This window comes from Nomascus leucogenys, chromosome 4 (genome assembly GCF_006542625.1).
Source record: "Nomascus leucogenys isolate Asia chromosome 4, Asia_NLE_v1, whole genome shotgun sequence".
NCBI classification, from domain to species: domain Eukaryota; kingdom Metazoa; phylum Chordata; class Mammalia; order Primates; family Hylobatidae; genus Nomascus; species Nomascus leucogenys.
The window spans coordinates 86,165,275-86,189,946 of record NC_044384.1 but is presented as its reverse complement, the minus strand read 5'-3'; the positions used below and the strand labels follow the sequence as shown (position 1 = coordinate 86,189,946).

The following is a 24,672-nucleotide window of genomic DNA, read 5'->3' as shown; positions in this document are numbered from 1 at the left end:
GCAGAATCCAGGATGAGTTTCTGCAATGACCTGGAAGTGGGGAAAGACAGCCTGAGTCTGGGCTTAAAAGGGTTTGGCTCCCAGCAACCACAGGGAGCTGGAAAACAACCAGCATAGGTTTGGCAAGAAAGAGCAGAGTCCAAGGGTTGGGGCTAGAGGTGGAACCCACCCACAGCCTTGAAAGGGAAAACAGACAGGGACTGGGGAATGGGTGCCGAGCTCTGCCTCAAAGCCAAGGACAACTAACTGCGAAACCACCCACCCAGTTCCAAGCAGGCAGTGTAGGGACAAAGTTTGTAGTCTGCCAGCTTGGGGCAAAGTTTGTAGTCTGCCTGCTTACCCTGTCATAAAAGCAGCTTTGTCAAGGATGAGCAAGGCACTCCATGGGGGTGGGGGTACAGGGAAATAATAGATGAGTAGGGAGGCTCTGAACCCGAAGTCCCACAAACTGTTCCCTGGTTAGCAGCTCATCCAACCATAGGAAAGGGGAGCTTGGCTAGGGCTGCCTCCAAGGGTCCCACGCAGCCTCAGAATCATAGCTGCTGCTCCCTTAACTTTATATGATGGGCTCTGTGCCAAGCACTTCACTTATTATGTTAATTAATAATTTTTACTTATGACTAAAAGAAATAAAGTCAGGTGGTTTTGTTTTTGTTTTTGTTTTTTTTGAGATGGAGTCCTGCTCTGTTGCCCAGGCTGGAATGCAGTGGCGTGATCATGGTTCACTGCAGCCTCAACCTCCCAGGCTCAAGCGATCCTCCCACCTCAGCCTCCCAAATAGCTGGGACCACAAGCATGCACCATCACGCCCAGCTAATTAAATTATTTTTTTTTTTGTAGAGACAGGGTCTTACTCTGTTCCCCAGGCTGGTCTCAAACTCCTAGGCTCAAGAGATCCTCCCATCTTGGCTTTCCGAACTGCTGGGATTACAGATGTGAGCTACCGTGCCCAGTCTCAAGCCAGATTATCTTAACAGGGGGATACATTAGGAGGATCCAGGAGCATCTCTTCAATCCCAGGCAGGAGGCAGCTGGCCTCACGAAAGGCTCAGAGAGGGGACTCCAGAGTGACTGGGATTCTCCAGCAACTCTTAGATTCTCCCTGCCTCATTCTTCCTCGTTTTTCTGATGCTCAGTCAATAAGGCAGGGCATCAGTCAATAAAGCAGGGAGAAGAGGGCCATCAAAACTTCCCATATTCCAATGTCATGGGTCCAACCACAGGAAAAAACTAAAGCTGGATCTGCTCTGATTTCTCAGGGAAAGCATGGGCCACCATGGGTCAGGTGTCCATTTTGGTTCCAATCAGCCACAGCGAGGGGTGGGGACAGGCCACAAACAGAAATTTGACTGCAGTGGCTCTTCATTATGGCTCCAAGGAGGAAGATGGGGACTTCAGTGTGTGTGTAGGTTTGAATTCAGGTTTGTTTGGCTCCAATGCTAAGGGGTGGCCCTGATACAAAGGGCAGAGGCAGAGCTATGTTCACCAAGCCCATAAGGGGCACGGAGACAAGCACAAAACACCAAGTCCCAAATGAAAATAAAACTTTCATTTGCCAAGGGAACACCACAGCAGCTCCTGCCCTGTACTGAGCTCTCCAAAGACTGGGCAGGCAAAGTCCCTCTGGCACCCTCTGGAAGTGGAAACTGCTCGCCCTGGAGGACAGCAACAGAGCCAAGGTGAGGTCCTGCTCAAAGGTGGGCAGGGGGCTGGGCCGACTCCTTTCGGCCCTTGCCAGCGATGGGCCGGCCTCGCTCCTCCCAGATGGTGAGGCCATCGCAAGAGCAGATCTGCTTGGGGTTCTGGAAGAGGCCAGCGGAGCGTGCAATGATGCCACAGGCCAACCTGCAGAAGAATGTGTGGTCAGGGGTGGGTACTTGTTTGGCCCCCACCCCTGGGTTCCTCATGCACCATCCGCAGAGCACAGCCTCCTGCAGGGGCCAACACCACTCACCTCTCCCCGGAGTTCCCTGTGATCTTGGATAAGGGATGGCCTCCTCGGCCCAGGTCATCTTCTCCCTCATCAATAATCAGGCTGCGGCCAATCACATCCCACACCTTTGAGGGGAGACGACAGCCTCAGATGATGGACCCTGTTAGGAAAGGTGCCCACCTTCTTTTCCACCTTACCTTCAGCTGCTCATCCTCCATTCTGAAGATGGCGCGGCCGTCAGCATCAGCACGGACATTGCCCAGGTCTCCGCGGTGCTGGAATGAGATCCAGTGTGTGTATAGGGGATGTGTGCCACGTGGTGCCAAGCTGACTTCCTGATTCCGATACCTCTTCCTGCTTCCCTAAAGTACCCATTTCCTCCTGTGGGTACCAGTCTGGTAGGATCTGAGCTCCCCCAAGGACTGGGCAGGCAAGGTCCTCTTGGCCCTATCTGGGAGTGGAAAGTAGTTCAGGAAGTCCTGGACCATCTGAACACTCCCTCCCTGGAACTGAAATCCTGGGCAGGATGACAGTGGACTGAAAAGAGCCAGTGGAAGTTTCCCCTGCTTGTTCAGTCATTCCCATTGGACCAGACTGTTTTTCCGGTGAGGCAATTGCCCAGCTCTGCTTCTCAGCCTCCAGTTAGCTCAGTTGTGCAGCCTCCTGATGGCTCTGTGGCCCTTGGCTGTCTTCAATTCCCATAGGCTTAAGTTGGCCAAGCTTGGCTTCCCTGACCATCATAGGCAGCCAGTGTCATTTCCCTGACTCCCAGATTCCAGGAACAGAAGGAAATGCAAGGGGCAAAGAGCCTGTCCTAGCCCCTAGAAGCTGGCTCTGCCCTCCTTCTCCTTTGAAGGTAATAAAAATTGTCATAACACACCTATGAGCACCTCCTAGGTCAGACACACTACCAAACATGGCAGGGAGTATGCAGGTCACCATCCTCAAGGGACTTAGAACATGGTGGGGGTCCAGATATAGAACAGACTAGGGGTCATGACACACAGGGTGAATACAACAGTTGGTGTGTTTTGGGGTGACAAGGCCTTACTAGTGAGCCACAGAAACCCACATCTGTGCAAATAAATTGTCCCCAACCTGACATTTTGGGCAGAAACAAGTGCCTATGCCAGTGCGGGTGGGCTCCCATGACCTTGCTGCTGAGTAACCAGGCATCTCACTGTGCCACCAACTGATGGGCAGGAAGAAGCGCCAGTTCTGCTTTATCTCGTTTTCCAGAGGGATATCTGCTGCCTGCACCTGGCACTTTTTGTTACGCCCTGCGTTGGAGACTTGAACAGTAGAAAGATCAAGAAGGGGGAGGGGATACAGAGCCCTGAAGAGCGGTTCTTTTTGCTTGTTTTGTTTTGTTTTGTTTTGATATGAAGTCTCGTTGCGATGCCCAGGCTGGAATGCAATGGCATGATCTCGGCTCACTGCAATCTCTGCTTCCCGGGTTCAAGCAATTCTCCTGCCTCAGCCTCCCGAGTAGCTGGGATTACAGGCACGCACCACTACGCCTGGCTAGTTTTTGTATTTCTTTTAATTAATTAATTAATTTATTTATTTATTGAGACAGAGTCTCACTCTGTTGCCCAGGCTGGAGTGCAGTGGCACGATCTGGGCTCACTGTAACCTCCACCTCCCAGGTTCAAGCAATTCTCCTGTCTCAGCCTCCCGAGTAGCTGTGACTACAGATGCACACCACCATGCCCGGCTAACTTTTGTTTTGTTTTGTTTTGTTTTTTGTGATGCAGTCTTGCTCTGTCACCCAGGCTGGAGTGCAGTGGTGTGACCTCGGCTCACTGCAAGCTCCGCCTCCCAGGTTCACGCTATTCTCCTGCCTCAGCCTCCCGAGTAGCTGGGACTATAGGCGCCCGCCACCACACCTGGCTAATTTTTTGTATTTTTAGTAGAGATGGGGTTTCACCATGTTAGCCAGGATGGTCTCAATCTCCTGACCTTGTGATCTGCCCGCCTCGGCCTCCCAAAGTGCTGGGATTACAGGCGTGAGCCACCACGCCCAGCCCAACTTTTGTATTTTTAATAGAGACAGAGTTTCACTATGTTGGTCAGGCTGATCTCAAACTCCCGACCTCAAGTGACCCATCTGCCTCAGCCTCCCAAAGTGCTGGGATTACAGGCATGAGCCATTGCACCTGGCCTAATTTTTGTATTTTTAGTAGAGACAGGGTTTCACCATATTGGCCAGCCTGGTCTCGAACTCCTGACCTCAAGTGATCCGTTCGCCTCAGCCTCCCAAAGTGCTGGGATTGCAGGCGTGAGCCACCGCGCCCGGCTTGAGGAGCGGCCTCAAGGCAGGGGGCAGCCTGGACAGTGTGGCTGGAGGCATGACCCAGCAGGAGTTCAGGGAAAGGCAGCCTTTCCAGGCTGTTTCCTCAGCACACAGGGAGGGGCAATAGGCCGGGGGAGTGGGGCATTGAATGTCCACACCAAGAAGCTAGGCCCAGCTTGTACTCTCAGGCACTGGGAGCCAAGACAAGTTTCAGGCAGGGGCATGACCTGGTTACTCCACGCTTCAGAACAATCCTTCTAGTGCAGTCTATGAAAAGTAAGGACTGGAGCAGGGTGAGGAGAGAATAGAAGGGAGCTTAGAGATCAGTTAGGAGATGTGCAAGGGACAACCAGGCTTGGATGCAAATTCCCACATGGAATTCTCTTCCACCTGGGAAAAGCAGATGCTAAAACCCAACAGCAACTTGCCAGTCACCATGGTCTTGGCTGCTCAGCTCCTGTTCAGTTCTTCCTTGTCTAAGTTAAGGGATTGGGTGAGGTACAGCTGCTGATGCCAGCCCCTTCTGATTCCCTGCCCCACCTGGGGTCCAGGAAGAAAACACAGGCCACAAGGCAGTCTCCTGCCCTTCAGAAGCTCTCCCTGCCATTCCATGCCTCGAGGGCTTTGCCTGGGCAGTTTCTTTTGCTGGGCTTGCCAATCCCACTCTTACCCTCTTCAATGCCTACTTCCTGCCCGTCATCTTTCAAGGCTGCATGAGGCGAATGACCTCTATGATGAGCCTCCCTTGAGTGTGGGCTGGACCTAGTGTCACTTCTAAGATTAGGTAACAAAAAGAATGTGGCTTGAGTCTTGGACGCCCTCTCTCAATCTCAATCTCTCTCTCTCTCGCTCATTCACTCTGAGAGAAGCCAACTGCCGTGTTGTGAGCTGCCCTAGGGAGAGACCCACGTGGCAAAGAACTGATGTCTCTGGCCAACAGCCAGGGAGGACCTGGGGCCTGCCAACAGCAACATGAGCAAACCTGGAAGCAGATTCTCCCCACGTGGGGCCCTGAGATGACTGCAGCCCCGAGAGAGACCCTGAGCTGCAGGCACCCAGCTAAGTCACACACAAATTCCTGTCCCAGAGACAGTATATGTTTGTTGTTTTAAACTCCTAACTTTGGAGTCATTTGATTTGCAGCAGCAGATTACTAATCACTGAACATAAGCATGGCACTGTGCAATGGACTCTATAGAAATGCCTCTCCAGTTTCCCAGAACAGGGAGTAAAAACTTTTGATCATTAGAAATGTGACAGAGTGGTCGGGCACAGGGGCTCACGCCTGTCATCCCAGCACTTTGGGAGGCCAAGGCAGGCGGATCACTTGAGGTTGGGACTTCAAGACCAGCCTGGCCAACATGGCAAAACCTCGTTTCTACTAAAAATACAAAAAAGAAAAAGAAAAAAAAAAAAGAAATGTGACAGAGGCCAGGCATGCTGGCTCATGCTCATAATCCTAACACTGGGAGGCCGAGGAGGGAGGACTGCTCAAGCCCAGCAGTTTGAGACCAGCCTGAGGAATATAGTGACACCCTATTTCTACCACCAAAAAAAAAAAAAAAAAAATTAGCTGGGCATAATGGTACATGCTTGTGGTCCCAGCTATCAGGTGAGGTAGAAGGATTGCTTGAGCCCACGAGTTCAAGGCTGTAGTGAGCCATGATTGTAGCACTGCACTCCAGCATGGGCAATAGAGTGAGATCCTATCTCAGAAAGGAGAGGGGAGGGGAGGGGAGAAAGGAAAAGGAACAGAAGAAAAGCATGATAGGTAACAGAGCTGTGAAAAGTCCAAAAAATCAGTAACATGCATTAAGCAACACATACCACGGTTTCATTTGTTTTGTGGCGCAAGGTTGCAAACCCATCAAGATAGAAAATAGCACAGTCAGAGCCGGGCACAGTGGCTCACGCCTGTAATCCCAGTACTTTGGGAGGCTGAGGTGGGTGGATCATTTGAGGTCAGGAGTTCAAGACTGCCTGGCCAACCTGGTGAAACCCCATCTCTACTAAAAATACAAAAATTAGCCGGGTGTGGTGGTGTGCACCTGTAGTCCCAGCTACTAGGGAGGCTGAGGCAGGAGAATCGTTTGAACTTGGGAGGCGGAGGTTGCAATGAGCTGGGATCGCGCCATTGCACTCTAGCCTGGGCAATAAGAACAAAACTCCATCTCAGAAAATAAGATAAAAAAATCAAATGATTGAGTAACTAACAATACAACTAGTACTCAGATAAGGCAAAAATCATTAAGGCAACACGCAATTCCCTGAAGATTGGGAAATGATTCTCTGCTGAAAAATGAAACTCCAGGACCGGGGTGTTAGGGAACGCCAGGGACAGCCTTTTCAGTTTAGGTAAAACCCTCAACTTCCGTATTTCACTTCCTCCCACTGCCCCTGCCCCTCAGGCAGATGAACTGTGGGCTCCAGGGCCTCTTGCAGGCTCCTGCAAGGATTATCTCACTGCCTGGAAACCATGGAATTCAGTAATCTCCCCCAGAGACTGTGTGCTCCTTGGGTCAGGCACTGGGGCTGTAATCTATTGTATCCCCTTGATCACAGAAAGTGTCAACAAATGTTTCCAAACTCAGCAAAATAAAGTGAGAGAAAAAGACTCCACCAAAAAGGAATCACGCTGTTAAGATCCCAAGAGCTGCCTGCCCTGCCTCTGAGACTTTGGGTTCTCTCAGCCCAAGCCCAAACCCAGACAGACACTTACCCGGTCAGAGTCCTGGGGGCCCCCATGAGATGCTCCATCAGGGTTAAAGTGGTTCCCACAGCTAAGAAAGAAAGGAAACAGGTGGGCAGGAAAGCAGCTCACAGGCCAGGTGCTCTACCCTCTCATCTATCTATATTTGCTTCATTCATTCATTCATTCAACAAACAGGCCTACTCCGTGCTGGGCTTTGGGTAGAGGGCACTGAGAAGAATCAGACATGGGTCCTGTCCTCAATAAGCTTCTGGCTCAGGGGATTCACAGATGAGTAAATAACTAGTTATATCACAGCATGACAAACACCATGGCATGGGGACCCTTCCTTTGCTGTGTCCAGAAGTCCCCTTCCATCTCAGAGGCAGTAAGGTGGTTATAAGCAGGATCTTCAAGATCAGATTTTTTTTTTTTCTTGAGACAGAGTTTTGCCCTGTCGCCCCTGAGCTGGAGTGCCGTGGTGCAATCTCAGCTCACCACAACCTCCACCTCCTGAGTTCAAGCGATTCTCCTGCCTCAGGAGATTATGGGCCTCCCCAGTAGCTGGGATTACGGGCACGTGCCACTGTGCCCAGCTAATTTTTTTTTTCGTATTGTTAGTAGAGATGGGGTTTCACCATGTTGGCCAGGCTGGTCTTGAACCCCTGACCTCAGGTGATCCACCCACCTTGGCCTCCCACAGTGCTAGGATTACAGGTGTGAGCTACTGTGCCCAGCCAAGGTCAGATCTTGACTCAAATCCCAACTCTACCTTTTACCTGCTCTGGACCTTTGGCAAGTCATTTAACCTCTGTGAGCCTCAGTTTCCTCATCTGGAGGTTGTGCCTGTGTGTATGTGCCTCACAGAGTATTGGCTAGGGCCAAGTGTGAAAATGTGTAGCTGAGGATGCTACTGGGGAGACTTCGGACAACTCACCTGTTGCAGTTGTTTGTGAGGTCCCCGTACTGATGGACGTGGAGTCCATGCAGCCCAGGCTCCAGGCCGTCAATAGTTCCCTCGATGAGGCAGCGCTCAGGGGTCAGCTGTAGGAAGCGCACCACCCCCTGCACGGTGCCAGGCCCCCCCAGGATGGCCACTGCTGCCCCCAGATTCTCTGCAAGGTATTAGACACTTGGGCTGGCTTGCCACCTCACCCAGCACACCTCTTCAGCAGCTCAGGAAGGGCAGGGAGTCTCACATAATTTTCACACCTTCCTCAAAGCCACTCCAACCCAGAGCCCAAGAATCCTATGGTTAGATTTGTAACAGCTCTGAGCCACCTCCCTCCCAGAGGGGCCAAGGCCACAGTGGTCACTCACTCAACTGGCCGCTGCCCATGCCCTTGAGTACCGCCTGCCGCCCCGTGCCTTCCAGGAGAGCCTGCACCTCCTGGCTGGGCAGAGTGGTGTGTACTAAGACCATCTGGTTCTCCAAGTGCACCTCCACATCCTGGACACCTGGCAGGAGAGAGAGGGAAGAGGGCAACAGAGGCTGGCACCCAGTGCTGGCAGCAGAGAACAGAGAAACAGACAGCGATTCTCTATCCCCATTTCCACCAAACTTCCCATGGCCAGAGGCAAGCTACTTTGTAACTGTGTAACCCTGAGTAAGCCTCTTCACTTCTGAGTCTGTTTCTTTTCATATAAATGGGGATAATGCCACCTTGCCCAAGGATTTCTGTGAGTTCTAATACACGCCAGGCATTATTTGTAACTTTGGAAACATACATAATTCTTTTTAAAGCAGTATCTTTTTTTTGTTTTTTTACTTTTTTTTTTTTTTATTATACTTTAGGGTTTTAGGGTACATGTGCACAATGTGCAGGTTTGTTACATATGTATCCATGTGCCATGTTGATTTCCTGCACCCATTAACTCGTCATTTAGCATTAGGTGTATCTCCTAATGCTGTCCCTCCCCCCTCCCCCACCCCACAACAGTCCCCGGAGTGTGATGTTCCCCTTCCTGTGTCCATGAGTTCTCATTGTTCAATTCCCACCTATGAGAGAGAACATGCGGTGTTTGGTTTTTTGTCCTTGCGGTAGTTTACTGAGAATGATGTTTTCCAGTTTCATCCATGTCCCTACAAAGGACACGAACTCATCATTTTTTATGGCTGCATAGTATTCCATGGTGTATATGTGCCACATTTTCTTAATCCAGTCTATCATTGTTGGACATTTGGGTTGGTTCCAACTCTTTGCTATTGTGAATAGTGCCGCAATAAACATACGTGTGCATGTGTCTTTATAGCAGCATGATTTATAGTCCTTTGGGTATATACCCAGTAATGGGATGGCTGGGCCAAATGGTATTTCTAGTTCGAGATCCCTGAGGAATCGCCACACTGACTTCCACAATGGTTGAACTAGTTTACAGTCCCACCAACAGTGTAAAAGTGTTCCTATTTCTCCACATCCTCTCATCTGACAAAGGGCTAATATCCAGAATCTACAATGAACTCAAACAAATTTACAAGAAAAAAACAACCCCATCAAAAAGTGGGCAGAGGACATGAACAGACACTTCTCAAAAGAAGACATTTATGCAGCCAGAAAACACATGAAGAAATGCTCATCATCACTGGCCATCAGAGAAATGCAAATCAAAACCACAGTGAGATACCATCTCACACCAGTTAGAATGGCCATCATTAAAAAATCAGGAAACAACAGGTGCTGGAGAGGATGTAAAGCAGTATTTTTTTTTAAGTGGGCTATCCATAGTGGCATTATTCACAATAGCCAAAAGATAAAAATAACCCAAATGCCCATCAACTAATGAACAGATAAAATATGGTATCCATACAATGGAATACTATTCAGGAACAAAGTGCTGATACATGCTACAACATGGACGGACCTTGAAACATTATGCTACATGAAAGCCAGTCACAAAGCCACATATATAATGCTATGTATATTAGATGTCTAGAGTAGGCAAATCCACAGACAGAAAATATTCTTCCTGTAGGAGACAGCTTAAAAAAAAATTTTTTTTTTTTTGAAACAGAGTCTCTCTCTGTTGCTCAGGCTGGAGTGCAGTGGCACGATCTTGGCTCACTGCAACCTCCACCTGCCAGATTCAAGCAATTCTCCTGCCTCAGCCTTCCAAGTAGCTGGGACTACAGGCATGCACCACCATGCCCGGCTAATTTTTATATTTTTAGTAGAGATGGGGTTTCACCATGTTGGCCAGGCTGGTCTCGAACCCCTGGCCTCAGGTAATCTACCCACCTCAGCCTCCCACAGTGCTAGGATTACAGGCGTGAGCCACCATGCCAATGCATTCCAGCCTGGGCAACAGAGCAAGACTCTGATACGGAATAAAACAAACAAACAAAAATAATAAAATAGGCCGGGTGTGGTGGCTCAAGCCTGTAATCCCAGCAGTTTGTGAGGGTGAGATGGGTGGATCACCTGAGGTCAGGAGTTTGAGACCAGCCTGGCCAACATGGTGAAACCCTGTCTCTACCAAAAATATAAAAATTTGCCAGACATGGGGGTGCGCACCTGTAGTCCCAGCTACTCGGGAGGCTGAGGCACAAGAACTGCTTGAACCCAGGAGGCGGAGTTTGCGTAAGCCGAGATTGCACCACTGCACTCCACCCCAGGTGAAACAGTGAGACTCCGTCTCTAAAATAAAATAAAAGGAAAAGAAATCCTATATCCCTTAGCTATCACCCTCCTATTCTCCCACCCCTGCCACCAATCTATTTTCTGTCTCTATTTTTTTTAATTTATTTTTTTATTTTTTTGAGATGGAGTCTCGCTCTGTCACCCAGGCTGAAGTGCAGTGGCACAATCTCAGCTTGCTGAAACCTCCACCTCCCGGGTTCAAGCGATTCTCCTGCCTCAGCCTCCCAAGTAGCAGGGACTACAGGCACACACCACCACCATGCCCAGCTAATTTTTTTGTATTTTTTTCTTTTAATAGACATGGCGTTTCACTATGTTGGCCAGGCTGCTCTCGAACTCCTGACCTCAGGTCGTCTGCCTGCCTCAGTCTCCCAAAGTACTGAGATTACAGGCATGAGCCATCACGCCTGGCTGTGGCCTAGGATTTCTTTATGAAGTGATAAAAATGTAAAACTGGGCCGGGTGCGGTGGCTCACGCTTGTAATCCCAGCACTTTGGGAGGCCGAGGCGGGCGGATCACGAGGTCAGGAGATCAAGACCACGGTTAAACCCCATCTCTACTAAAAATACAAAAAATTAGCCGGGCGTGGTGGCGGCCACCTGTAGTCCCAGCTATTCGGAGGCTGAGGCAGGAGAATGGCGTGAACCCGGGAGGCGGAGCTTGCAGTGAGCCGAGATTGCGCCACTGCACTCCAGCCTGGGTGACAGAGCAAGACTCCGTCTCAAAAAAAAAAAAAAATGTAAAACTGACAGTGGAGAGATGGTTGCACAACTCTGAAAATACTACAAACAGATGAACTGTATCCTTTAAATGGGTGATTTTTTTTTCTTTTTTTTTTTGAGACAGAGTCTCGCTCTGTCACCCAGGCTGAAGTGTAATGGCACAATCTCGGCTCACCGCAACCTCAGCCTCCCAAACTGTTGGGACTACAGGCATGAGCCGCTGCGCCTGGCCTAAATGGGTGATTTTTATAGTACATGAATTATATCTTTTTTTATTTTCGAGATGGAGTCTCGCTTTGTCACCTAGGCTGGAGAGCAGTGGCACGATCTTGGCTCACTGCAACCTCTGCCTCCTGGGTTCAAGCAAGCCTCCCAAAGTGCTGGAATTACAGGCGTGAGCCACTGTGCCTAGCTGCCCAGCCTATGAATTATATCTTTTTTTTTTTTTTTTGAGACAGAGTCTCGCTCTGTTGCCCAGGCTGCAGTGCAGTGGCGCTATCTGGGCCACTGCAAGCTCGACCTCCCGGGTTCACGCCATTCTCCTGCCTCAGCCTCCCGAGTAGCAGGGACTACAGGCACTCGCCACCAAGCCCGGCTAAATTTTTGTAATTTTAGTAAAGACGGGGTTTTACCGTGTTAGCCAGGGTGGTCTCAATCTCCTGACCTTGTGATCTGCCCGCCTTGGCCTCCCAAAGTGCTGGGAATACAGGCATGAGCCACCACACCCGGTCTTTTTTTTTTTTTATTTGAGATGGAGTCTTGCCCTGTCGCCCAGGCTGGAGTGCAGTGGCGAAATCTCGGCTCACTGCAAGCTCCACCTCCCGGGTTCTAGCCATTCTCCTGCCTCAGCCTCCCAAGTAGCTGGGACTACAGGTGCCCACCATCACGCCCAGCTAATTTTTTGTGTTTTTAGTAGAGACAGGGTTTCACCGTGTTAGCCAGAATGGTCTCGATCTCCTCACCTTGTGATCTGCCTGCCTTAGCCTCCCAAAGTGCTGGAATTACAGGTGTGAGCCACTGTGCCTGGCCGAATTATATCTTAATAAAGCTATTACACACATAAAAGGCAGGGACTATTGCCTCATTAGTAGAGCTAACACTTACTGGGCATGGACGGTGAGCAAATCCTGTGTTTTACCTGTCTTAACATATTTGGTACTCCTACTAAGCCTCTAAGTTAGGTACAATGATCCCCATTTTGCAGATGAGAAAACTGAGGCATAGAAAGATGAAGAAACTTGCTCAAAGTCACAACGTAATAAGTTGTACAACTGGACCTCTGACCATGCAGCCTACCTCCAGAGCCCCAGCACTTAACCCAGATATTGTACTCACCCTAGGAAGCAGCCCCTAGGCTCCAAGCTGGGTTAGGACCACACCCCTTGTGGTCCTGTAGCAGCTCACACTCCCCCTCCTGTAATTCACATTGCACTGACTACAATCCTCTGTTTCACTCCTAGGCCACCAGCTCTGTGAGGGCAGTAGCTCTGTGAGGTCCACAAGGGTCAAGTTCAAAAGTCAGTTGTCGGCCGGGCGCGGTGGCTCACGCCTGTAATCCCAGCACTTTGGGAGGCTGAGGTGGGCAGATCACAAGGTCAGGAGATCAAGACCATCCTGGCTAACACGGTGAAACCCCATCTCTACTAAAAATACAAAAAAGTTAGCCGGGTGTGGTGGTGGGCGCCTGTAGTCCCAGCTACTCAGGAGGCTGAAGCAGGAGAACGGCATGAACCTGGGAGGCGGAGCTTGCAGTGAGCCGAGATCGCGCCACTGCACTCTAGCCTGGGCAACAGAGCAAGATTCTGTCTCAAAAAAAAAAAAAAAAGTCAGTTGTCAGATGGCCAGGCGTGGTGGCGCACACCTATAATCCCAGCACTTTGGGAGGTTGAGGCAGGTGGATCACATGAGGCCAGGAGTTCGATACCAGCCTTGCCAACGTGGCAAAACTCCATCTTTAGTAAAAGTACAAAAATTAGCCAGGCATGGTGGTGCACACCTGTAATCCCAGCTACTCAGGAGGCTGAGGTGGGAGAATCCAATGAACTGGGAGGTGGGGGTTGCAGTGAGCTGAGATGGTGCCACTGCACTCCAGCCTGGGCAACAGAGCAGAACAAGACCCTGGCTTTTATGTGCAAAAGCTATTAGAGGGGGCAACAGAAGCAATGGGGAACCCATCAAAGGATGAGGTTCTTACACATGCTAGGGAGAGGTGGCGTGGCCTGGAGCAGTGTGGAGGCCTAAATATGTTTTGGACACATAGCAGATAAGATGTCCTGATGACAGGCCTCAGCATAGGAGAGTTCCCAGACCCTCAGGTCTCCAGAGAAGAGCTGATTCTCTGCTCCTGAAGTGGGAAGCTCCTTGTCACTATGCACCTCCTGAATTCTTGACTGAGTCTAAACCAAGAGGGAGGCTGGTACCTTAGCTAAGCAGCCATTCAGTTTGCTCCTTGAGTTAAGACTGGTAGACCTTGGAATGTAGCCAGACCCACCCTTGGTTGGCTCAGAGCCCAGTGAGAGAGAAAACAGAAGGCCACAGAGAACACCAGGGCAAGTGATAGAGATTCAAGAGGGTGAGCCTTGGGCTGGGGGCTCCTCCTGCTTACCTCCTGAAAAGGCCTTCCCCCAGGCAAGAGAAAGAGAATTGAGATGGCAACTCTCTTTCTCTGTGTGTGTGCATTCTAGAAAACTACAACTTCCCTGCCTGGCCCCATGAGAAAGCCAAGCTGGACCAGAAAACACAGAGTCACCAGAAGTCTTTATCTGGTGCCTAAGAAACATGCTGAGGGCTGAAAACTGCTCTGGGTCCAAGAGAAAGGCCAGCTGTCTGCTCTCCTGGCAAGCAAGTTGTACAGGAAGTGGAGGGCTCACTCACCACCCAAAACACATAGTCTAAGCAAACCCAGCTTCAACATTGTCCCCTCCATTCTCCTTCCATCCAGATCACCACCTATAAGCCCTTCCTCTCATAATCCCCTAGGATTTACTGGGCTGTTACTACATGCCAAAGACTTTTCTAAATGCTTTTTTTGTATTAACTCGGTTACTCTTCAGGACAATCCTCCAGAGTAGCTTCTATTATCATCCCCCATTTAACACGGAAGAAACAGAGACACAAAGAGTAACATGCATGAAGTCTTAGTGCCATTAAGTGGCAAAGAGGGGGTTTGAACTCTAGAGCTCATACCCCTAATCACTTTGCAGAGTCCACCACTACCAGGGTCCCAGCTTCAGAAGCCATCTCATCTCATTCCCTCTCACCATTGCTCTTTCCACGAAGCATTCTGTGAATGCCATCCAGGCAACGCTTGCATGCTCATTTCCACCTGAGTGCAGGGGATGTGCCTGATACCCATGTGAACTCTTCTCCCTAAAAAGCCCCAGTGTCTGGTCCATACCTGCCGAATGACTGGGTGAACCTTTTTTTTCTTTTTTGAGACAGGGTCTCACTCTGTCACCCGGCCTGGAGTGCAGTGGAGCGATCCAACTCACTGCAGCCTCCACCTCCTGGGCTCAAGCAATCCTTCTGCCTCGGCCTCCCCAGTAGCTGGGACTACAGGCACGCACCATGATGCCCAGCTAATTTTTGTATATTTTATAGAGAAGGGTTTTCGCCATGTTGCTCAGGCTGCTCTCAAACTCCTGGACTTGAGCAATCCACCCACTTCGGTGTCCCAAAGTGTTGGGATTACAGGCGTGAGCCACCGAGCCTGGCCTGGATGAACACCTAACAGAATCAAAGGAAGCCAGTTCCCAGAGCCATGCTGGTGGCTCTACCTTTCCAGATCTTTCTCATTGTACCAGGTCACCTCCAGACCAGCTGGCCTTTTATTTATTATTATTATTTTTTTGAGACGGAGTCTCGCTCTGTTGCCCAGGCTAGAGTGCAATGGCACTATCTCCACTCACTGCAAGCTCCGCCTCCCGGGTTCACACCATTCTCCTGCCTCGGCCTCCTAAGTAGCTGGGACTACAGGCGCCCACCACCACGCCCAGCTAATTTTTTGTATTTTTTAGTAGAGGCGGAGTTTCACTGTGTTAGCCAGGATGGTCTCGATCTCCTGACCTTGTGAGCCACCCACCTCGGCCTCCCAAAGTGCTGGGATTACAGGCATGAGCCACCGCGCCCGGCCCTGGCCTTTTAAGAACGAGAAGCTACCCAGGATGGTATAGGGCCAGCGCTGCTGTTTGCTTTGTCAAGATTATGTTGTTTCCCAAGCAAAAACTGCTTGTTTTCCAAGGAACTCCGTCAGCCTAGCTCCTCAGTCTCTGGGGCACCTGAGGTTCAGGACAACAAGACAGGCAGTTAGAATCTGTCAGGGCAAGCTGGACAGCTGTACTCTAGGCTCTGCCTCCAGGTCTGTGTGTTAATTCTGAGAACATTCCTTCCACTCTCTGGGGTTCAGTTTCTGCATCTGTAAAATGGGAGTAGGGTTCGCCTAATAGATTTGCCTGGTCCCTCCCAGAGGTCTCCGGACTGCCTACAGAAAAGTTTACCCTGTTCTTACCTGCCACCCCTTGCAGGGACTTGCGCACCGCGTCCACACAGCTCTGACAGGTCATCTGCACCGCGAACTCCAACTGCAAGGGCGGCAGGGACCAACCGATGATCGCTGGGGAAGTGCCTTGGTATAACTTTGTTTCACCACCTACCCTATGACCACTGCAAGGGTCTGGGAACAAGCCCCACGTAACCCCTCTTCAAGCACCTTCTTTATGATCACTCATGACCATTCCAGGACCATGGGAGTCACCCCCCAACACTCACGCAGGGCCCCTGCTACCCTCGCACCCTAGTTTCATCCGTGGCCCCAGGCCCCAACCCAAGCGCCCACTCCTTCCCCTCTTCCCAAGGTAACGATCACCCCAGGGGCCGAGGCTGTCTGCCCGGCGAGGCTCCACACGAAGCCTCGACCCTCACCGTGCAGAGGGTCCCCTGGTTCCCCAAGTCCGAAGCCATTCTGGACCCAGTCACCAGCCAGAGACGCAGAACTCCTCCGGCGCAGCAGGGCCAACCAGCGCAGCGTCGCGAGGACTAAGCCTCTAATGCCACCCTTAACTCCTCCTCCTAGTGCGTGAGCCCGCAAGGCCCTGCCCCGTCAGCCACCGGGTGGCAGCCGCGCAGGCGCACTCAGGCCGTCGGGCTCCTGGTTGCCTTAGTAACCACTCGGCTTTCTGTTCCCAGACGGTGGCAGCCGCCGGCTCTAAGATGGAGCCCCCGAAGCCCGAGCCTGAGCTCCAGCGGTTTTACCACCGGCTGCTGCGTCCGCTGTCGCTCTTCCCCACTAGGGCGACGTCCCCAGAGCCTCAGAAGCGCCCCCCGCAGGAGGGCCGGATTCTGCAGTCCTTCCCTCTCGCGAAGCTGACGGTGGCGTCGCTGTGCAGCCAGGTAGCCAAGCTGCTGGCCAGCAGCGGGATAGCAGCGCGAGTGCCTCCTGAGGCCCGACTACGTCTTATCAAGGTCATCCTGGACGAGCTGAAGTGCAGCTGGCGGGAGCCACCCGCCGAACTTAGTCTGAGCCACAAAAACAACCAGAAGCTGCGGAAGCGGCTCGAGGCCTACGTGCTGCTGAGCAGCGAGCAGCTCTTCTTGCGCTACCTGCACCTGCTGGTGACCATGTCGACCCCCAGGGGGGTCTTCACTGAATCAGCCACCCTCACCCGGTTGGCCGCCAGCCTCGCCAGGGACTGCACACTCTTCCTTACTAGTCCCGACGTCTACCGTGGCCTGCTCGCTGACTTCCAGGCCCTGCTGAGGGCAGAGCAGGCCTCTGGAAATGTGGACAAGCTGCGCCCTGTCTGCCCCGCTGGGACGTTCAAACTGTGCCCTATCCCCTGGCCTCACAGCACTGGCTTCGCCCAAGTGCAGTGCTCTAACCTCAACCTGAACTACCTCATCCAACTCAGCCGTCCACCAGAGTTTCTCAATGAGCCAGGAAGGATGGATCCAGTGAAGGAATTGAAGTCCATCCCTCGGTTGAAGAGGAAAAAGCCTCTCCACTGGCTGCCCTCCATAGGAAAGAAGAGAGAAATCGACATCAGTTCCTCACAGATGGTGTCGCTGCCCAGCTATCCTGTGGCTCCCACCAGCAGGGCTTCCCCCTCGCCTTTCTACTCTGAGTTCCGGAGAGGCCAATCCATGCCCTCCCTGCGTGAGGGCTGGAGGCTGGCAGATGAGTTGGGCCTTCCTCCACTCCCATCTCGCCCATTAACCCCGCTGGTCTTGGCTACAGAGAGCAAACCAGAGCTGACTGGACACATCGTGGCTGAGGATCTGAAGCAGTTGATAAAGAAGATGAAGTTGGAGGGGACTCACTACCCACCACTGGACTCAGGCCTGCCTCCTCTCCTGGGGGTTGTGACCCGTCACCCAGCTGCAGGGCATCACCTGGAGGAGCTGGAGAAGATGTTGAGGAACCTCCAGGAGGAAGAAGCCTCTGGGCAGTGGGACCCCCAGCCCCCCAAATCCTTTCCACTTCACCCACAGCTAGTGACCATTACTTTGAAGCTTAGAAATGAGGTCGTGGTCCAGGCGGCTGCCGTACAGGTCTCAGATAGAAACTTCTTAGACTCTTTCCACATTGAGGGGGCCAGAGCCCTGTATAACCATCTGGCTGGTGAACTGGATCCCAAAGCCATTGAAAAAATGGATGTTGATAACTTTGTTGGCAGTACTACCAGGGAGATCTACAAGGAGTTGATGAGCCATGTCTCTTCAGACCACTTACATTTTGATCAAGGGCCCCTAGTTGAGCCTGCAGCAGATAAAGACTGGTCGGCCTTCCTGTCCTCAGCCTTTCTACATCAAGAAAAACAGTCTCAAATCATCAACCCTGAGCTGGTTGGACTTTACTCCCAGAGAGCAAACACTTTACAGTCCAATACTGAGAAGATGCCCTCCCTCCCATCACTCCAAGCTACCAAAAGCTGGGAGAAGTGGTCAAACAAGGCCTCCTTGATAAACTCATGGAAAACCACCTTGTCTGTGGATGACTACTTCAAGTACCTCACCAACCATGAAACAGATTTCCTTCATGTCATCTTTCAAATGCATGAAGAAGAGGTTCCTGTGGAGATTGTGGCCCCTGTCAGAGAGTCCCTAGAGATTCAGCACCCTCCCCCATTGCTAGAAGATGAAGAACCAGACTTTGTGCCAGGAGAGTGGGATTGGAACACTGTGCTAGAGCACAGGCTAGGAGCTGGGAAGACACCCCGCCTGGGAGAACCCCACAAAATTCTGAGCCTGCAGAAGCGTCTGGAACAACTGTGGTCCACGCTTGAGGTCCCCAACAAGGACCAGGTGGACATGGCCATTAAATATAGCTCCAAAGCCCGCCTGAGGCAGCTGCCTTCATTGGTGAATGCCTGGGAGCGGGCCCGGAAGCCCATTCAGCTGCGGGAGGCGTTGCTGGCAAGACTAGAGTGGTTTGAGGGACAAGCTTCCAATCCCAACCGCTTCTTCAAAAAGACCAACTTGAGCTCCAGTCACTTCCTGGAGGAGAATCAGATCCGAAGCTATCTCCACAGGAAGCTCAACTTAATGGAGTCTTCTTTGGCTTCCCTCCTGGAGGAGATAGAGTTAATCTTTGGCGAGCCAGTGATCTTCAAGGGGCGGCGCTACCTGGACAAGATGAAGAGCGACAAAGTGGAGATGCTCTATTGGCTGCAACAGCAGCGGCGGGTTCGCCACCTGGTCTCAGCCCTGAAGGATCCCCACCAGTCAACCCTGTTCAGGAGCTCAGCAGCCAGCCTTTAGTAGCTCCTGGGAATACCCCTATTATGCCTTGACCAGGCCCAGTGCCTTCAAATGCCTCCCTCACCCCTAAATGGCCAGCAGCTCATCTAGACCTCTTTACTGCTTTGGAAGAAGAAATATTTGTCTATATCTGGGAGTGGAGGGTTCAGGAACATTATGCTTCCAACTATGAAGGGATTGAGACTAAAACTATTGTTTTCTTAGTGAAATTCTCATAAAAGAATCCCCAAGCCTAGTAGTCACATTATGTCAAGCCTTGCAAAATACAACCCAAATCTCCTATATCAAAAGAACTGAGACCTTGGAGTTAATTGTAGTGGGAAAAGTCAGAGGCAAAGTTGATCTTTGGAACAACTCACTTTAGCATTCCTATCACACTACATTAAATTGTCACCTCTTTTAGTTCTCAAACACTATTTGGAAGATGAAAATTAATTAAATTTTTACCAGTTACATGCACATGGTACAAAGTATACCAGAATGTGTCCTGAAAAGTAAGCCTTCCCATACCCACCTCCAATATCTGTTTTATGCTGTGGGGATAAGTGTTAACAATTTTTAAATTTAATTTAATTTTTATTTATTTATTTTTTGAGACAGAGTCTCAGTCTGTTGCCCAGGCTGGAGTACAGTGGTGCGATCTCAGCTCACTGCAACCTCTGCCTCCCTGGTTCAAGCGATTCTCCTGCCTCAGCCTCCTGAGTAGCTGGGATTACAGGTGCCTGCCACCACGCCTGGCTCATTTTTGTATTTTTAGTAGAGACGGGGTTTCACCATGTTGGCCAGGCTGATCTCAAACTCCTGAGCTCAGGTGATCCACCTGCCTCAGCCTCCAAAAGTGCTGGGATTACAGCTATGAGCCACAGCCCCTGGATTTTTTTTTTTTTTTTCAATTTTAGAGATGGGGTCTTGCTTTGTTGCCCAAGCTGGAGTGCAGTGGCCTGATCATAGCTCACTGCAGCTTGAACTCAGGCTCAAGCAATCCTCCTGCCTCAGCCTCCTAAGTAGCTGGGACTACAGCTGCTTACCACTGCACCTGGCTAATTTTTTGAGTTTCTTTAAAAAATATATATATATATATACACACACACACACACACACACGTGTATATACATGTGTGTGTATATATATGTGTGTGTATATATATGTGTGTATATATATATGTGTGTATATATATATATACTTTTTTTTTTTCTTTGAGAGGGAGTCTCGCTCTGTCTCCCAGGCTGGAGTACAGTGGCGCAATCTCGGCTTACTGCAAGTTCCGACTCCCGGGTTCATGCCGTTCTCCTGCCTCAGCCTCCTGAATAGCTGGGACTACAGGCGCCCACCATCCCGGTAAGCTAAGTTTTTGTATTTTTAGTAGAGACGGGGTTTCACTGTGTTAGCCAGGATGGTCTTGACCTCCTGACCTCATGGTCCACCCACCTTGGCCTCCCAAAGTGCTGGGATTACACACGTGAGCCACCGTGCCTGGCCCCAAATATATATATATATATATATATATATTTTTTTTTTTTTTTTTTTTTTTTTTTTTGAGCTAGGGTCTTGCTCTGTTGCTCAGGCTGGAGTGCAGCCTTGGGTGGGGGATTTCATTTTCTTTTCATTCATTCATTCATCCATCATATATTTGATGTACATTGTCCATAGGTGAGGCACTGTGCTAGGCACTGAAGAAGCAGCAATCAGGAAAGCTGAGAAATCTCTGCCCTCAAGAAGTAGGTTAAGACAGAGCCAATAAACACATACAGTGGAAATAATGGGGGAAAGAGGCATGGGGAGGCCTGTGGATCACCCATGACCTGCAGCCTCAGAGACATTCCCTTCCTCCCATGAGAGTCTCGGCTAAGTATAGATTCTACCTGAGCCTAACCAAGCCCTGTGATCTGGGCTTTGTGTTTCTCACCTCATTATAGTTTTATCCTATACCTACAAGACATCATCATGCTCACTTCACAGGTGAGAAATGCTCAGAGAAGCAGAGCAATTTACTCAAAATCCTAGAGACCAGGTCCTTCTCTGTCATCCAGGCTGGAATGCAGTGGTGCAATCATAGCTCTCTGCAGCCTGGAACTCTTGAGCTCAAGCCGTCGTCCCACTTTGCCCTCCCAAAGTGCTGGGATTACAGGTGTGAGCCACTGCATCAGGCCTGCTCAGGTCTTACAGTTAATAAGTGATAGATCAAAGTGTAAAACTTATGCTTCCGTGGACACCATCAAGCAAGTGAAAGACACAGAATAGGAGAAAATATCTGTGATCATAAACCTGATAAGGGAATCGTATCTAGAATATATAAATCTTAACAATTAAGAAAGGCAAATAACTCAGTTTTTACATTGGTGAAGGATTTGAATAGACATTTCTCCAAAGAAGATATACAAATGGCCAATAAACACATAAAAAGATGCCCAATATCATATTTACTAAAGACATGCAAATCAAAACCACAATAAGATACCACTGCACACACACTAGGATAGCAATACTTATAATAAAAAGGACAACATGGAGGCCAGGTGCGGTGGCTCACAGCTGTAATCCCAGCACTTTGGGAGGCTGAGGCTGGCAGATCACCTGATGTCAGGAGTTTGAGACCAGCCTGGTCCACATGGTGAAACCCCATCTCTACCAAAAATACAAAAATTATCTGGGTGTGGTGGTGCACGCCTGTCCCAGCTACTTAGAAGGCTAAGGCAGGAGGATCCCTTGAACCTGGGAGGCAGGGGTTGCAGTGAGCAGAGATTGCACCACTGCACTCCAGCCTGGACAACACAGCAAGACTCCATCTCAAACAAAACAAAACAAAACAAAACAAAAACAAAAAAAAATCATGCTGAATGAAAGACGTCAGACACAAAAGATCACATATTGGATGATTCCATTTATATGAAATATCCAGAATAGGCAAATTCATAGAAATAAAAATTAGATTAATGGTTACCAGGGGCCCGGGGAGGTTGGGGGAAATGAGAGTGACTGCTAACAGGTATGGGGTTTATTTTACGGGTGACAAGAATATTCTAAAATTGATTGTGGTGGCTGGGCGCAGTGGCTCACGCCTATAATCCTACCACTTTGGGAGGCTAAGGTGGGCAGGTCACTTGAGCTCAGGAGTTGGAGACCAGCCTGGGCATGAGCCAGTAGATTTCGGGGGTCTTTGTGGGCATTAATGAGAGGAGATATGGGAACCCCCCTGCTGGGCACAGTGATTGGGCAGCTCAGCACATAGCAGTTGCCCAATTTGTTTTTTCTTTTTCTTTCCTCCCAGGCCAGTGGCCTAGTCTCTCAGCTGAGTTCATGGTTAAAAGCTGACAACAGTTAGGAGTCTACAGGACAGAAGACTTTAATGGTTGGGGCAAAGTGGGGCAGTGGGGCTCTATGAATAGGCAGTGAGCACAGGGCCATGGCAGAAGATGAGATGAAACCAATGTCAAAAAGGACCTCCTGGCCTGGCGCAGTGGCTCACACCTGTAATCCCGGCACTTTTTGAGGCCGAGGCAGGTGGATCACCAGAGGTCAGGAGTTCAAGACCAGCCTGGGCAAGACCATCTCTACTAAAAATACAAAAATTAGCTGGGCATGGTGGCGCACATCTGTAATCCTAGCTATTCAGGAGGCTGAGGCAGGAGAATTGCTTGAACCCGGGAGGCAGAGGTTGCAGTGAGCCGAGATCGCGCCACTGCACTCCAGCCTGGGCGACAGAGCAAGATTTTGTCTCAAAAAAGGACCTCCTGGTGCCTTGTTCCCCCTTATCCCCATGGTAGCAGAAAGACACAGGCTTTGGAGTCACCCAATTTCTACTATTTATTTATTTATTTTTGAGATGGAGTTTTGCTCTTGTCGCCCAGGCCGGAGTGCAATGGCACAATCTTGGCTCACTGAAACCTCTGCCTCCTAGGTTCAGGCGATTCTCCTGCCTCAACCTCCTGAGTAGCTGGGATTACAAGCATGCGCCACCACTCCTGGCTAATTTTGTATTTTTTTAGTAAAGACGGGGTTTCTCTATGTTGATCAAGCTGGTCTCCAACTCCCGACCTCAGGCAATCTGCCCACCTCAGCCTCCCAAAGTGCTGGGATTACAGGTGTGAGCCACCGTCCCTGGTGAGATTTCTTTTTTAAAATATTTTTCTTGTTTGTTTCTGAGACAGAGTTGTACTCTGTCAGCCAGGCTGGAGTGCAATGGCATGATCTCAGTGCACTGCAATCTCCACCTCCTGGGTTCAAGTGATTCTTGTGCCTCAGACCCCTCAGTTGCTGGGATTACAGACATGTCCCACCATGCCTGACTAATTTTTGTATTATTAGTAGAGATGGGGTTTCACCATGTTGCCCAGACTGGTCTTGAACTCCTAAGCTCAAGTAATCCACCCGCCTCCCAAAAGTGCTGGGATTACAGGCATGGACCGTTGTGCTCAGCCCTTGAGATTTTAAAAAATTATTATTATTATTATTATTTTTTAAAATGGAGACGGAGGCCGGGCGCAGTGGCTCATGCCTGTAATCTCAGCACTTTGGGAGGCCAAGGCGGGTGGATCCCAAATCGAGACCATCCTGGCTAACATGGTGAAACCCTGTCTCTACTAAAAATACAAAAAATTAGCCAGGCTTGCGGGTGCCTGTAGTCCCAGCTACTTGGGAGGCTGAGGCAGGAGAATGGCATGAACCCGGGAGGCAGAACTTGCAGTGAGCCGAGATCGTGCCATTGCACTCCAGCCTGGCAACAGAGCAAGACTCTGTCTCAAAAAAAAAAAAAAAAAAAAAAGGAGACGGAGTCTCTGTCTGTATCTCTACAAAAAAAGAAAAAAAGAGAGGGAGAGACAGAGAGAAATATGTTGCAGATGCGACTGGCTGGAACCAGTGTTGTAGGCAGTAAAAGAATTTACCAAGACAATCATGGGGAAAGAAAGGCAGATTTATCAGAGGGAAAGTACATTGCAAGGAAGCAATGGGCAGCACAGCAGAGAAGGGGCTGTCTGCAAAGAGGCAGGGGCTGGAGGGAAGTTTTACAGGGTCGTCCTGGAGGGGCTACATGCCAAGTGAGGTATTGGGGAACAGAAGTTGTGCCAGTGACTTGTCTGTGATTAACTGTCTCTTGGAACAATTGTTCTCCCCTACCTGGGACTCATTTCTTGTTGCTTACTGATTTTATCAGTGTAAAAAGTAAAGTAGAGATTCCTCTTCAAAGAGATTTTCCTCCCTGTCTAATTAGGAATAAATAGTAACTTCTCTTAGAAGCAAAATGTATTCAAGTATCTGTGCTAACATTCTTAGATATCTGCTAGCTGTAATAAAAAAAATCAGTGTGCTTTGTGTTCTTAGCTCCCACAATTTAGCCTAAATACTTGCCCTGGCATGCTTATACTGGTCCAAGCAAGCATTAGGTCATAGCCTGTTCCTCCTCCTTATTTGGAGGTGTTTTTACCTTTCTCAGCATTCCACAAGTTACTTCCTCCTTCCTTTGTTCTCTGCCTTTGCCTCTTTTTGAAAGTTCTAAGTTGCTAGCCAGTCGGGACAAATATAGAATGTGAGGTCCCCTTCTAGCCAGTGGAAACTGGACACAGCAGTAGGGAGGACCCATCAGGTTATAAACAACCCAGTCTCCTTTGTTCAGTGCACTCTCGTGGCAAAACTGCTGGTG

General features: G+C 50.0%; 2 protein-coding genes across 2 annotated transcripts; one reads left to right on the top strand and one right to left on the bottom strand.

Moving 5' to 3' along the window:
- Window positions 1-1,527: 1,527 nt before the first annotated feature.
- Window positions 1,528-16,348, bottom strand: CCS (copper chaperone for superoxide dismutase). The gene is made up of 8 exons (XM_003273908.4): window positions 16,200-16,348; window positions 15,787-15,859; window positions 8,239-8,376; window positions 7,856-8,033; window positions 6,949-7,009; window positions 2,131-2,208; window positions 1,955-2,058; window positions 1,528-1,845 (listed from the first exon to the last, which is right to left on the bottom strand). The coding sequence occupies exons 1-8, from the start codon at window positions 16,236-16,238 to the stop codon at window positions 1,692-1,694; spliced, it is 825 nt and encodes a 274-aa protein (XP_003273956.2). The 5' UTR covers window positions 16,239-16,348; the 3' UTR covers window positions 1,528-1,691.
- Window positions 16,349-16,422: 74 nt separating this feature from the next.
- Window positions 16,423-19,316, top strand: CCDC87 (coiled-coil domain containing 87). The gene has a single exon (XM_003273909.4). It carries the CDS (start codon window positions 16,488-16,490, stop codon window positions 19,032-19,034), a length of 2,547 nt encoding a protein of 848 aa, XP_003273957.1. The 5' UTR covers window positions 16,423-16,487; the 3' UTR covers window positions 19,035-19,316.
- Window positions 19,317-24,672: the final 5,356 nt, after the last annotated feature.

What these genes read in the sequence shown, in the direction of transcription:
- CCS (XM_003273908.4), bottom strand. Translation starts at nt 16,238, where the DNA reads ATGGCTTCGGACTTGGGGAACCAGGGGACCCTCTGCACG. An exon ending in ACCAGGGGACCCTCTGCACG is followed by an intron (nt 15,860 to 16,199) that starts GTGAGGGTCGAG and finishes CCGCCCTTGCAG; the next exon opens with TTGGAGTTCGCGGTGCAGAT. An exon ending in CATGGGCAGCGGCCAGTTGA is followed by an intron (nt 8,034 to 8,238) that starts GTGAGTGACCAC and finishes AATACCTTGCAG; the next exon opens with AGAATCTGGGGGCAGCAGTG.
- CCDC87 (XM_003273909.4), top strand. Translation starts at nt 16,488, where the DNA reads ATGGAGCCCCCGAAGCCCGAGCCTGAGCTCCAGCGGTTTTACCACCGG.